Source organism: Strongylocentrotus purpuratus, unplaced genomic scaffold (genome assembly GCF_000002235.5).
Source record: "Strongylocentrotus purpuratus isolate Spur 01 unplaced genomic scaffold, Spur_5.0 spur5_scaffold_11, whole genome shotgun sequence".
Taxonomy (NCBI): domain Eukaryota; kingdom Metazoa; phylum Echinodermata; class Echinoidea; order Camarodonta; family Strongylocentrotidae; genus Strongylocentrotus; species Strongylocentrotus purpuratus.
The window spans coordinates 1,334,687-1,347,725 of record NW_022145596.1 but is presented as its reverse complement, the minus strand read 5'-3'; the positions used below and the strand labels follow the sequence as shown (position 1 = coordinate 1,347,725).

The window sequence follows — 13,039 nt, the reverse complement described above, 5'->3', positions numbered from 1 at the left end:
ATTCTCTTGGCAAGAGAGAGGGGAACAGGAATTGAGGTCGGGTTTAAGTAAACTACTAAGGCTTTTAACATGCCAATAATAATAATGGGGTATCGAGAAAGTGATAGTGCTCATTCGATCTAAAATCTACACAGACTAAAATAAGGTTTGAGGAAATGGCGTGAGAAAATAGGTGAGTCATTCTTTAGAAAGAAAAGTGAATATTCGACTTGGATTTGTAGCTTTGCTACAGGCATAAAAATACCATTTGTCTTGAATTCAAAAGTCAATTAAATCAAGTAAAAAATAATGTAAGTTCGCAAGTGTTAACAAGTTTTTTACTCATGATTTGCAAGACTTGAATACAAATTTCAGCGCCTCTAATGTGCTGTTATTACTCTAAAACTATTTTCATTTTTTCAAAACGTCGTTTTTGTCTGGACCCTTGAAGTTAAGTATTCCTTTCTTTGCGCCATTCCACTCGTTCATTTGCCACGCATCCGCACCCACACACACGCACACATACCCACACACAAACACACACCAACACAAACTCACTCCACCCTCCCTCTCTCTATTTTGTAGTCACCCTACCCCATCTGCCTTTCTCGATCTTCTTGTTATTTTCTATTTCACCATCGCAGTTTGATCTTACAGACTGAATTATAAATAGTTTTGTCATTACTCGTAACTCAAAATCTTGCTGACAATTATGACACACGCTATTGCATAAATAACTAAGTATCTTGTTTGTAGCATGGTGTCACCCCCGGGGCGACTGATATTGCCCAAATGCATATAAATGGTTTAATCGTCTGAACATTAATCCGACCGCATCCTCTACTGCGTGGGCAGGGCTTGGAAAAGTCAAGATGTACCGATTCGAAGATACATAGATACATGATAGAGATGAGGAAAGCAGGACAGGTCAGCAGTATCAAGCGGTCTTTTCGTATAGATAGTTGCGATTGATCCGAATCACATTCAACTCTTTAGTCGATAGTACGTCAATAAACAATCAAATGGCTGCAGGATTTGCTATACGAACTGTCCTCGAACTCACCAGGGACCCGTTTCACAGAGCCTTTTTTCAATGACAAATGAACAAAAAAAACAGTGACAAATCTGTTGATAACCAATCAGAAGCAAGGGTTTCAGTAGCTTATAACAAAAACTGTCATTTGTCACTAATGACAAGTTTTGTGAAACGCCCCCTGCTGTCATTTATTGACGTTGTAGTGCGTCATTGAGTTCACGGCCTTTGACGCATTGGGGTAGTTGTTTCATAAAAACTTGTAATCAATAACAAATGCTAAAATTATCTGACAATTTGCTCTCAGCCAATCAAATGTCATGATTTAAGGAGATTATAATGGGGTTTGTAACACTTATTATGAAACAAGCCCCAGGTGAGAGTGATATAATAAAAAATTGAATGCAAAATGAACAGTGCAAATATTCCATTGAATTTGCTGGCGCATGCACTAATTGTATTTATTGGTTTGATAATGGTTCATAGAATGACCAATCTGGTCATATGATACATTCACAGTTTGTTATTCCGTAAATTAAATTTAGGAAAAGAAATCAGGTAGATAGATACGGTTATATGCCTAAAGTCACTGTATTGTGGAATAATGGAATCTTTAAGTTTTAGGGGAAAATACGTCGCTTTACCCTGCTCCATTTTCGGAATACCTTCATATTAATAACTCCTAATATATTTGCCGGAAAACAAACAAACTAATAAACAAATAAGCATGTTAACGATCATTCCGAACAGATGAACCTTTTAATGGTATTTCAGAGTAACTCACGCATGATGTTACAAATTGACCTCGCATGGGAAAAGCAATAATTCCCAATGCATGCATGCATGAAGTGTCAAATGTTAATTTTTCTCCTAAGGCCATTTTGACATGGAGTGTGGCTATTATAAATGCAGTGGTTCCAGTGGTTCCAGTGGTTCCAATCGGCACGAAGTATAAGAAACACCTTAATTACCATATAAAGTAAAACTGAAGTGGACTATATAAATCAGCGATTGTAATATCCTCTCTCAGTTGTAGTGTACAATGTATAATTAGCAAGTGTTCTATCGTGATTGACCTTAACAATGAAGAGATTTTTTTTTAAAATAATTCTTAAATAAATCAATAATTATCAATTGAAATCTCGTTCCTTATTTTGTATACCATCTTTACATTTGCTTATAAAACACTCATACAAACAAACAACAGTTTATATTAGATGCTGCTTGTATGTATTTGCTTGCATGGTGGTGTAGATATACAGTAGGCTTACGGTTGCACCATGTGAGAGAGGGGAGAGGATTGGGGAGTCCTGAATAGAAAAGGATTTTCGGTAATCTTTGCAGGACACCCCAATCCTTTCCCTCTCTCACGTGGTGCAACCGTAAGCCTGCTGTAGAAAGTTTCTATTACACTCATTATCACTGTCTTTAAGATCAACCATCTCTCTCTCTCTCTTTCTCTTCCTCTCTCCTTCCTTCCCATTTATCTCCCTTTTTCTTTCTTTAACCCCTTTCCCCATCCCCCCTCTCTCTCTCTCTTCTCTGCCCTCTCCATTTCTCTCTGTTACTCGCATTTATTTCTCATTCCTTCGCTGATCCCCCTCTCTCTTTCCTTCGCTTGCATCTCCCCTTCCATTCACCTATCTGTTTCATTATGTTCTCACTCCCGGCATAGTCCCCCATTTGTAACTTCTCATTTCACTGCTTCTCCATCTTTCTGCGATTACATTTATGTCAGTCCATATATTTCATTCACTGTCTCTTAGTCATATCTCTCTTGCTCTTGATTTCACCAATGTTTAAGATATTTTCTTCTTTCGAAATCATTAATCTACAAGTATTTAGTACGACAAATTATTCAGCAGAGGGTCTTTAATAACTCGCATGCAAACAAACATAATTTTATTCTCTCAAATTGACAAAGAATTTAAGAATCCAATGTACAGTCGTCATGCATATAAACGCTTTATTTATACAGATATAAGTAAGTCACCACATTACACTATAAATGAAATAGAAACTGAATATCCGACACACTTGAAGATTCTATATATGTGAAGGTGTAGTCTTACAATGATTATCAAATACACTATTTTAAATATTTACATAATTTATAATTGACTTTTTTTGGTGGGAAGCTAACGTGATAAATTTCGTCATTCCCCTCATGATGATCACAATTTGGGTAATAAATGTGATGTCTTAATATTCTGACGCTTTTCAATTTGTCTTTTTGACCAGCTAATTCTGGTGATTCTACCTGTCGTCGGACGGCCTCACACCGGGTTTTATTTTGGGAGATATAAGGTTAGGGCTTGGAGTTAGGTTTAGGGTATTGATTAGGTAATGGATTTGGAGATATGTAAATTGTTTGGTAAATGGTCGAAACTAATTTGGAATTGACCGTCTAACAATTTTTGACCAGAGCATGAGTTTTACAACTTTAAATTCGTCAACAAAAACTGAAAATAAACACACGGATACATGTACGTATTAGAAACCACACTTTGAAGAAATAGAAATCATAGCCTGATTGTGATACTCTCTGCCTTGTGATATCGTTAAAGCTGAACCTTTTCCATTTCTTCTTCTTCTTCTTTTTACGACTGCATCTTGATGCAAACAGATTCTGTATATCCATAGACATATATATATATATACACATACATACCATATGCACTCATACCAAAAAACAAATTCAGAAAACAAAAATCAAAAACATTAAACAATCAGACAAAGATATAGTCATGCATTGAAAATAACATGCATGTACATGTATACCAAGTGAGGTTGAAATATGATAAGTTTTCACAGGTATGAATAATGTATTGTATTATTACAACTGCTCTCTAGTCTTATAATAATTATCATCATTGAGGGCTCACATGCCTCCGGGTAATAGTGTTGAATTTCACTTTTGTGAGCCCTGGCCCACACGTTGCTCCCTCCCTTTTCCTCTTGTTTTGTTTATGTATTGCATGATCTGTCAAATGTATTTGTATTGTGCTTTTATGATTGGCCTAATAAATAATAATAATAAAATAATAATAAATAATAATTGTTAATATTATTAATTCTAATGTTATCACTATTATCATCATCATCATCATTATATTATTGTTATTATTACTATTATCATGTTCAGGTATCATAAGGTTATTTTAACAATCAAAATGTTTAAATTATTACAATTAGGAATCAATTCTTAAAAAGGAAAAGGAAAAATAATCATAATGAGATATCCATTCCAAAGAGAGAAGAACTGAGAAATAAACTGAGTGGGAAAGAAAGGTTATTATCACCCTTCTCTGTTCTTTTATACTAGATTAACTTTTGTTGACAATAACACGCCAAGGAATGTAAATATCAAACTGTGAATACCACAATTTCGGATCAACAAACCCCGTGAATGTCGGCACATTTTCACGATTTTAAGACTTCTCTTAAATAAGCACAGGAGTCGTTGAAATAGTTTGTTGCTTTTTTAGAGTTTTGTTATTCCCATTTTCTTGACGCCAACGTCTGTATATTTCCCTTATCACCTTATAGGAACACATTGCAAACTTTAAAACATTCATGAATAACATGGAGTAAGATAAGAACCTCGTTATTGCCCTATATAAATGAGTTTAAGAGCTGATTTGTCCAACAGCGTGCTCATCCCAACCGGTTACGGGACCGCATTCTTATATAGTTTCCGTTCAAGGGGTGCTGATTATTCTTTAGAATGGATTTTGCCTTTTCTACTATCCTTTTTCGACATAGATCTCTAATGTTTAATTATTGCCCTATTATCTTCTCGGCCTGTTTGATGATTCTTTTCTGCACATTGAAGTCTCCTTTACGACAACTTGTGAATAGAATGAATAAAAACAACAAAAGTCCACAATATTGCGTAGCATACATACACTGCAATATATTTGTGTATGGTTTGTAATACAACATGTTTGTAAAATACTAAAAGACTTATTAGATCAACAAAATTTCCCAGTTTATGTTACATAAGAACGACGTCTGTATGATTGCAGCCGAACCTGGAAGGACTTGGTTTACTTATTGACTATTAACGTAAATCAAAATCATATACCATCAAAATGAAGTATATTATGCTTGAATATCCTCCAAGCTGTTTCTTTCCATCCATTCCAAACGCTGTGTAACATTATACAATAACGCATTTCGGACTTTACCCTTTCAATAAAAGATTATAAGGTACATGTACATCTATAATTTGTCCTCGATGAATTTATTATTATTATTATTATTATTATTATTATTTATTATTATTTGGTGTAAGCTTTTATCACAATGGTTAAAGAATGCACCGCTTTTATATTTGCCCCTCATACTGAATAGCAAATTAAGAGAAATTAAAAAAAAATCTCTGTATAAAAACTGATAATGGATCGACATGCGTTTGAATTTGATTTGTCAATGCGGTCTTGTTATATGTGACCTTTTCCAAAGCAAAACAGGGATGACACTCATGGTTTTGAATCTCTGCGAAAAAACCTTTATCCCATGCTTTATGTGGCCTTAAAGCAGTCTCAAATGCACGTTTTTCATCAACATGATTAAGGTTCTAAATATAGATATCTCATCATTGTATAAGGTAGCGAACTGATTAGTCTTGCAATGAAAATAGTGATTTTATCAGCCAGTCCTTTAGGATAAAAGGAAATAGTGTTCGAGGCGTGACGGGACCTTGAAAATTAACTATTAGCCCCATTTATTTGGTAAAGTATCTACTTTTACAATATATAAAAGGTATTCTCGATGTATATTTTGAATTTAAAGTGCTCTTAGGTTCAGTGGAGGACATAGAAACCGATTCCATTGTTGCGTGAAAACTATTTATTCGTTAATTTGATCTCGATTAACATGCAACGGAATCGTTTTTTTCACACGAGACCTATTTTCGTAACTAAGAGGTGACCTAGCGATTTTTAGTTATTCTTCACCATTTTATTGACTTTTTGACCTCCTCTCGGGGTATGAGAATACAAACAAACATAAAAGTATGAATAGCAATGCATAACTTGTGAATACAATTCTTGTACAATGTACATAGATAATGACACAAAGATACAACGATAATAGGTCTATAGTGTATGAAAGTACAAACGTTAACATTGTAACCAACTAGTAAACACAATGTATACATACAATTTAGATAGTGACAATAATAAAATGTATAAGTATAATGTAGTCTATTTACAAGCTAAAGAGTAAACAAAGACGGCTTTCTCACTATCCTACCGCTACGAGTACGTGTAGGTTCAGCTCTAATTGTACTGCCTGAAATGCTTGAACTATCTTCTTTCTCTGTTTTTGAGAAAATTCAAACATAATAAGGCGAGCAAATCTTGCTAAATTCTTCAACTGAGAAGTGCTTCAAGTATCAAAAATTTCTGTCATGTGCAAAGCACGCGGAAGTTTAGTTTTGTACAAAAAAAATTAAGTAAATATATATAAACATCTCTACATTTGTTATATTATGTAAAAAGAGGATATGAACTACTTCTTTTCAAATATTGCACGGATTGTTGCCGGGGAGAAATTTTTCTTTTAAGCCGGCGAAAAAGATCAATCTAATCTTTTTGATATTATTTTAATCAATATAAATATGTACCATGTGAATGAAGTATTCCAATAAATACAAATACGATACAATCAGTTCGATTCCCCTGAAAAAGCATCCTCTGGAGAAAAGGATTTTCCACCAAATTTTTTTCTCTTGTTAAAAAAAATGTGTGTGTGTGTGTGTAGGTGGGTGGTTCTTTGGCCGTCCCAGGACCGCCTGTATATTGTCAGCGATATACTGAAAAGGTCATAGAGGTCCTTGACTAGGCCAGAAGTCATTAAGAAAGACACATCAGTCATCTGTTCTTCAAGAGTAATTGAAGAATCAGATCGTCCCCTTTTTTACTCTGCTTTCAGATTTTGGACTTCACCTCGTAACATCACAATCATGAATGAGAGAACCACATGTCCCCAAATGATTTTGACGAGGGTGGGCATTTTTTAACACATTATTAAACATCAATGAACCCGATTTTTCGTTCTCGCATCTTTTTATTTTGCTAAATGAATTATCACTCATAATCAAACGCTCGGAGTGACTGCATAGTTAAAAGTATTCCAAACGTAAAAAAAATCTTTCTCCATCCCTTCCTCTCTCTTTCTCTCTCTCTTTCTCCCCATCTCTCTCTCTCTTTCTCTCTCTCTCTCTCTCTCTCTCTTCTACCTTTTTTTTTGGTTAGAAAAGTGGGGTACCCGAAATACACAAGAGCAATTTCCACCTATGTTAGGTACCGTTATTAAAATCTTTTGTTTCTGCAGTAGTCCTACCATGTGAGATCGGCTCCAAGGATATTATATTATGGTAAGAAAATCTACGTTACATGTTAACAGTTTTCTACAATACAGAATTATAATATTTTTTTAAAAACAAGTATAGCTAGGTATTAAAAAGACATGAACATGAAATAAATTAATTTCTTTACATTTGACTACTTTGTGAAAAGAAACGGAATTGGGCATACGAACCACTTGCGATTGTACAATAATTTTTCATCGACACTTGACAATTTTGACACTTTGAGATTGTAAGAGACTTAAACTTCTATAAATCAGAAGACTTAGAACACATTTATCCCCATATCAAACATACTGCCTATTATTTACATATTCCATTCCTTGTGGCATATCAACATTTGCTATGCCATTGGTGGGATTCGTTGCACAGTTTCTAAACACAAACACCATACAAATTGTTAATGTATAACCCTAGCTTCAACTCGAGTAAGAATTACAATTCAAGATGGATAACATATTTCACAGTTTGACGAGATGTGACATCGGTTTCCTCCAAATATTGTCTAAATACTGAAAACACTTGACGATAAACTATCATCATGTTCATACCACGTTAAGTAGTCTGATGGTCTATTCCTATACTGTGACCATGGTGCCTCACCTCACATCTTATAATTCTTCAGAAGATGCCGCTACTGGTGTCCCTCGATCATACCGGCTTGATGAAGACCCTCTGTTAAAGTTTGACCTACTCCTGAAGGTACTAGCCGTGAAGAAGGATCCTTTCAATGAGCTGAAGGTCTCTGAAGGCTTCCAGGCGAACCTGCGATCACCAAAGCAACAGAAGATATCATTGAACAACTGCTGTCTGAACCGTGTGCTTAGGATGTAGAGCGCGATGGGATTCAAGCAGCTGAGCACGTAGATCGGAACACTTCTCCAGCGAAGGAATTCAAACATGGCGTATGTCTCGAAGGTCTCACTGTAATAGAACTGGAACCAGATACTGAACAGATAGAAGGGTGACCAAGCGAAGAAGAACATCGCGGAGAGTACGGTGATGACGATCGCCAGCTTGACTCGTGACCGTACGCGTGGTGTTTGACGATTCGTAGGAGAAACCTGTGGGGTGACACCAATGACTGGCTCTCGAACACTCTTGATAAGTGCATATGCAGTGAGTGTATGGGCACCAATGATCACTGCTAAAGGGATTAGAAACGCAAACAGGAGACGAAATACTTTGTAAATCTGTGCAACTTGCTGACCATGGTTGATAAACATACAAACATTCACGTCATCGTAGTAGACGTACACTTGTGCTGTGTACCAAATCGGGGCTCCAACTAGGAACGCTCCGACCCATATCATGAGAACAATCTGCCAGGTCGGACCCAAGAAACAGCTTCGGGACAGCCTGACGCATCGGCTACTGGCGCGATTACGCCAAGGCCAGGCAATAGCCAGATAGCGCTCAATCGCTAAAGCCATCAGAGAATACACGGTGATACATCCACTGGCCACCATACTGCTATGGGCAAACTTGCACATGAACTGACCAAACACCCAGTTCCTCTGAAATCTGAAGTGGTAGTCAATGATGAGAGGGAGATTGAGCACGAGACAGAGTAGGTCTCCAACCGTCAGGTTGACCACGATGATGTTCGGGGTGGATCTCAAACGTTTGTTCTTGAGGACGATAAAGATGATGGAGAGATTAGCTATCACACCAAAGACCAGTACGATGATCATAACAATAAGCTGCGGCCACGGGATCTTCCTAAAGTGATCTGGGAGTGGAGCTAAGGTCCATTGATCGGTCCCATTGGTAGTGTTAGTACCCCAGTAATCCTCTCCTGATACATCGCTCATCATTTTGATCGCTCTGTCCGAAGACTCAAGTGTCTCTGAAGCCATTTTGTGAAAACACATCGACAGGGTTATAGGCCTATCTTAGTCAAAGTACTATCTTTCTATCGAATCCTCTAAAATAATTCAGTTGTATGCTATGACATTGACAATCTGCTCTCAGTTATTTCAATGTGTATTGCCATACTTCCCCTCCGAGTCAAGTAAATCTCATGCTATCAAGAAGCAACTCGGTGATGCAAAAGTCAGATGTTGTACGGGTGTGTCCAAACTTTAGGGACCACTTGTCTTTAATCGTAGAACTAAACTGAGAAAAATTACAACTTCCGTCCCTTTTCATAGTTTGACCATTACTATAGGCTTAAAAAGGGGCGGAATTTGATCGTGTCTCTATGACGACATTATATATTCGACCAATCACAGATAACGATCCAACAAGACCAGACTCAGTGGGTAGTCAGAATGGGTAACGTGCTGGTGGACTCACGCACCATTTAATATCATTTAACCCAAATCTTGAGAGACCATAAGCGGGAAATGTAGACCAATGAATCTAATCGTGTCATGCACGAACAAACTCATATTGTATGCTAGGAATTATGCCAATTATATCAATATTGAAATAAATCCACTTTATTCTACGAGCATATCAAAATGGAAACTCGTTATAATGATTTTTCATTTATACCTAACAATTGCAAAATGGGAAAATGTAACATATCTTGATAATCAATTAGAGAATGTCGTTATTATTATGAGTATTATTAACTAAAATATTTGCTTAATGTGTATTCCTTTTAATGATTCTTTAAGGATCACTTTAGGTTGTCACTGTGAAAATACACATAAATATTTTTTTCTTCTGAGTTTTTGTTTGTGTATTTCTATCTCGATTGAGAGAGATACGTATTTAAATATTTGATTGAAGAAAAAAAAGTTTACGTAAGTGGTACTGAATGTTGAAGTGAAGAAATGGAGAGAGAGAGAGAGAGAGAGAGAAAGGGGGTGGGGGTCTGGAATGTGCCATTGATAATAGAGGGTTAATTAATTCAGCTAATGCAGGGATTACTGTGCTAGCCTAGTATTGTGTTGATTAATAGCAAGGTATAATTATCATGCCTCTGATTCAGGTTCTGTACATAATGTTTAGAGGTTTGGCGGGAGACCAGTCTGAGACCTTGCCACACCTCAATTTTGAAGCCGAGAGGTAAACATAATTTTGTTTTGCTTTGCAGACATTGCTGATTGGCTTTTGAATTTCTTCCTTGGCAGAAATTGCTGAGTTCCTTTTTAAGTAAAGAGACTGACAGCTTGGGTTCTGCTCAGCAGAAGTGGCTTATTTATTTTATTTTAACTGCAACCATCAGTAAGCGATTTGATCGTAATATTTCACATTGTATCACTGGGTTATTTATTCTTGTATGATGGCATTACAAATGTCAGGGAAATGAAGATATGAGATTTTTTTTAAAGTATGTGAAAATCATATAGTGTGATTTAGTGGTTTCCCTCTAAAAGTAAAGGAAATTAGAAATATTGTGTAGTTCTGGATTGTGAAAGTTAATTTAATTCCAGTCGTTCTAATTGAATATATATATATACAGTGCGTCCCAGAAAAAACGAAACCGAGAATTATCGATGTTTTATCATAACTTAGTCTCATTTATAATTAATAAATGACACATATTTGAAAAGCTTAGATCCTCTTCTTTCATTTGATGTAACTTATAATGATGCATATTTCACGCATGAGTGATTAAAATGAATTTGAAGAGAGGAAACCCAAAAGTCATTTGGCGGACGGTATCTGAATTTCAAAGAGAAAATCACATTTCTAGAAAGTTGAGTTTCTGCCCTTTCATATGACACCTCAATCAGGAAAAATAAGCAAGGAATGACAAGTTCTGTTTGTTTAAAGTAGTGCTTGCATTTCCATTATTTTATGCCTGCCATAGAAACAAGAAGAATTGACAACAGACTTAACTCCGTTTCGTTGACAATCAGCCATACATGAAGTCTTTCGTCTACGGCTGATTGTCAACTAAACGGAGTTAAGTCTTTTGTCAACTCTGTTTGTTGCTACGGAAGCAACCAGTGAAAACGAATTCGTTTGATAATTATAAATAAGACTAAGTTATGATAAAACATCGATAATTCTCGGTTTCGTTTTTTCTGGGACGCACTGTATATATATATATATATATATATATATATATATATACTCATTCAATTAGAACGACTGGAATTCAATTAACTTTCACAATCCAGAACTACACAATATTTCTAATTTCCTTTACTTTTAGAGGGAAACCACTAAATCACACTGTATGATTTTCACATACTTTAAAAAAAAGTCAGAGTCACCGGTAATGAATCGGGGACAATTAATTTTGAGCTGTATCATACCATATTGGTATTGCTACTAATGAAACTTTTGAGACATACAGCGAAAGAAATCGTGGAAAGTAGTGAAGACGACACAAATTATAACTGCACGCGAAACTGATTTTCATTGTTGATTATTACGTTTTGGAAGTGTGGATTTCCCCAAGACGTCCTACGGTTAATTCGGCACCCATCAGAAGAGTGATCATTTAGATTGCTATTGACTGAATTGAATATGATTGAAAGAGAGCCATGTGTGATATATTTCTTAGAGGCTCTCTGGAGCAGAGTAGACTTGAATTCTATTTTTTAAATGGTGTTGGCCATTATTTTGTTATTTCTTTCTTAACGTCATATGTACAGAATATGAGACAAAGTTACCGGATCCCTTTAAACAAAAGAAGTGTAAGTTTGAAAAGAAATTGTACCATTAAGAAGGTACAGGGTTTTTGGATATCGAGATGTGTATCTTCTTCAGGTCTGTACAGGTTAAAAGAGCATAGGATGGGAAGTGAACTATAAGGTTGATAATCCTAAGGTGTGGTGAAAGTTTTTTTCTGTTTTTCTCATAGGGGATATAATGTGCGAAGGTGAGCATGTAGTCATGCTGGGGCGAACCGAATACGCCATGGCTGAAAATGATTCCCTTTGTCAATTAGTTATATAGCTAGGTTAGTTCAAGGCATAATCCCAGTGAATTAAGTTATGTGTGAAACATAAAAAAGGTAGCTAGTATGAGCAGTGTGAGGGAATAAACGTCAATTACACTGGAACCAAGTTTCAAACAGTTACAGAAGGGGAGAAGAAGTATGAGATGTTATTTGAAGTAACCCTAGAGGGTAGCTTTTGCATATTTCTGATGGGTCATGGTTACATTTCTTTGTTGACATATCAGAACTTATTATATGTGCTTACAGAAGGGAATAGTGTAAATGTGTTAAAGATAAAGACCAGTTCTGGTCATGCGATTGTGAAAGAAACGTTGTGGAATCGATCAAAAAAGGTTGATCATCTAGCATACAAATATTAGTGTGTACTGCAAGGTTCTGGAATCATCAAAATGATAAGAAATTTGGCCCAGTCTTGGTAAAGTTACAAGCACTGTTAACAGAAAGATGTATATGGGACGACGCGAAACGTGCGCGACACGTGCGCGATATCTATCAGGTCCAAATAGATATAGTATTTTACCAAATATATTAATTAGTAGGCGGTTTCTCGGCAAAATTTGTATCATTACGTATTAGTCAAAACATATTCTTTCACATGATTGGTAATGAGAGCTTCCATTTCATTTTTTGAGAAAGGGGCGTTTCCAAAACTGATCTTTACCTTTAAACCCAGAATAAAATAAGGGCATTGTTGTATGGTAAGTGGCATGTGTGTTTTACTAAGTGCAATTATTTTGAGTTACTGTGTGACATAGGTCCTATATTTGAAACAGTTAACAACAAA

At 35.9% G+C, this 13,039-nt stretch overlaps 1 protein-coding gene across 1 annotated transcript; it reads right to left on the bottom strand.

Annotated features, from left to right (window-relative positions):
• Nucleotides 1–7,959: 7,959 nt before the first annotated feature.
• On the bottom strand, nucleotides 7,960–9,373 carry LOC100892390 (gastrin-releasing peptide receptor-like). Its single transcript, XM_030981229.1, has one exon. It carries the CDS (start codon nucleotides 9,260–9,262, stop codon nucleotides 8,000–8,002), a length of 1,263 nt encoding a protein of 420 aa, XP_030837089.1. The 5' UTR covers nucleotides 9,263–9,373; the 3' UTR covers nucleotides 7,960–7,999.
• Between the last annotated feature and the right edge of the window lie 3,666 nt (nucleotides 9,374–13,039).

Excerpts from the sequence above, each read along its gene's own strand:
- LOC100892390 (XM_030981229.1), bottom strand. The coding sequence starts at position 9,262 with ATGTGTTTTCACAAAATGGCTTCAGAGACACTTGAGTCTTCGGACAGA.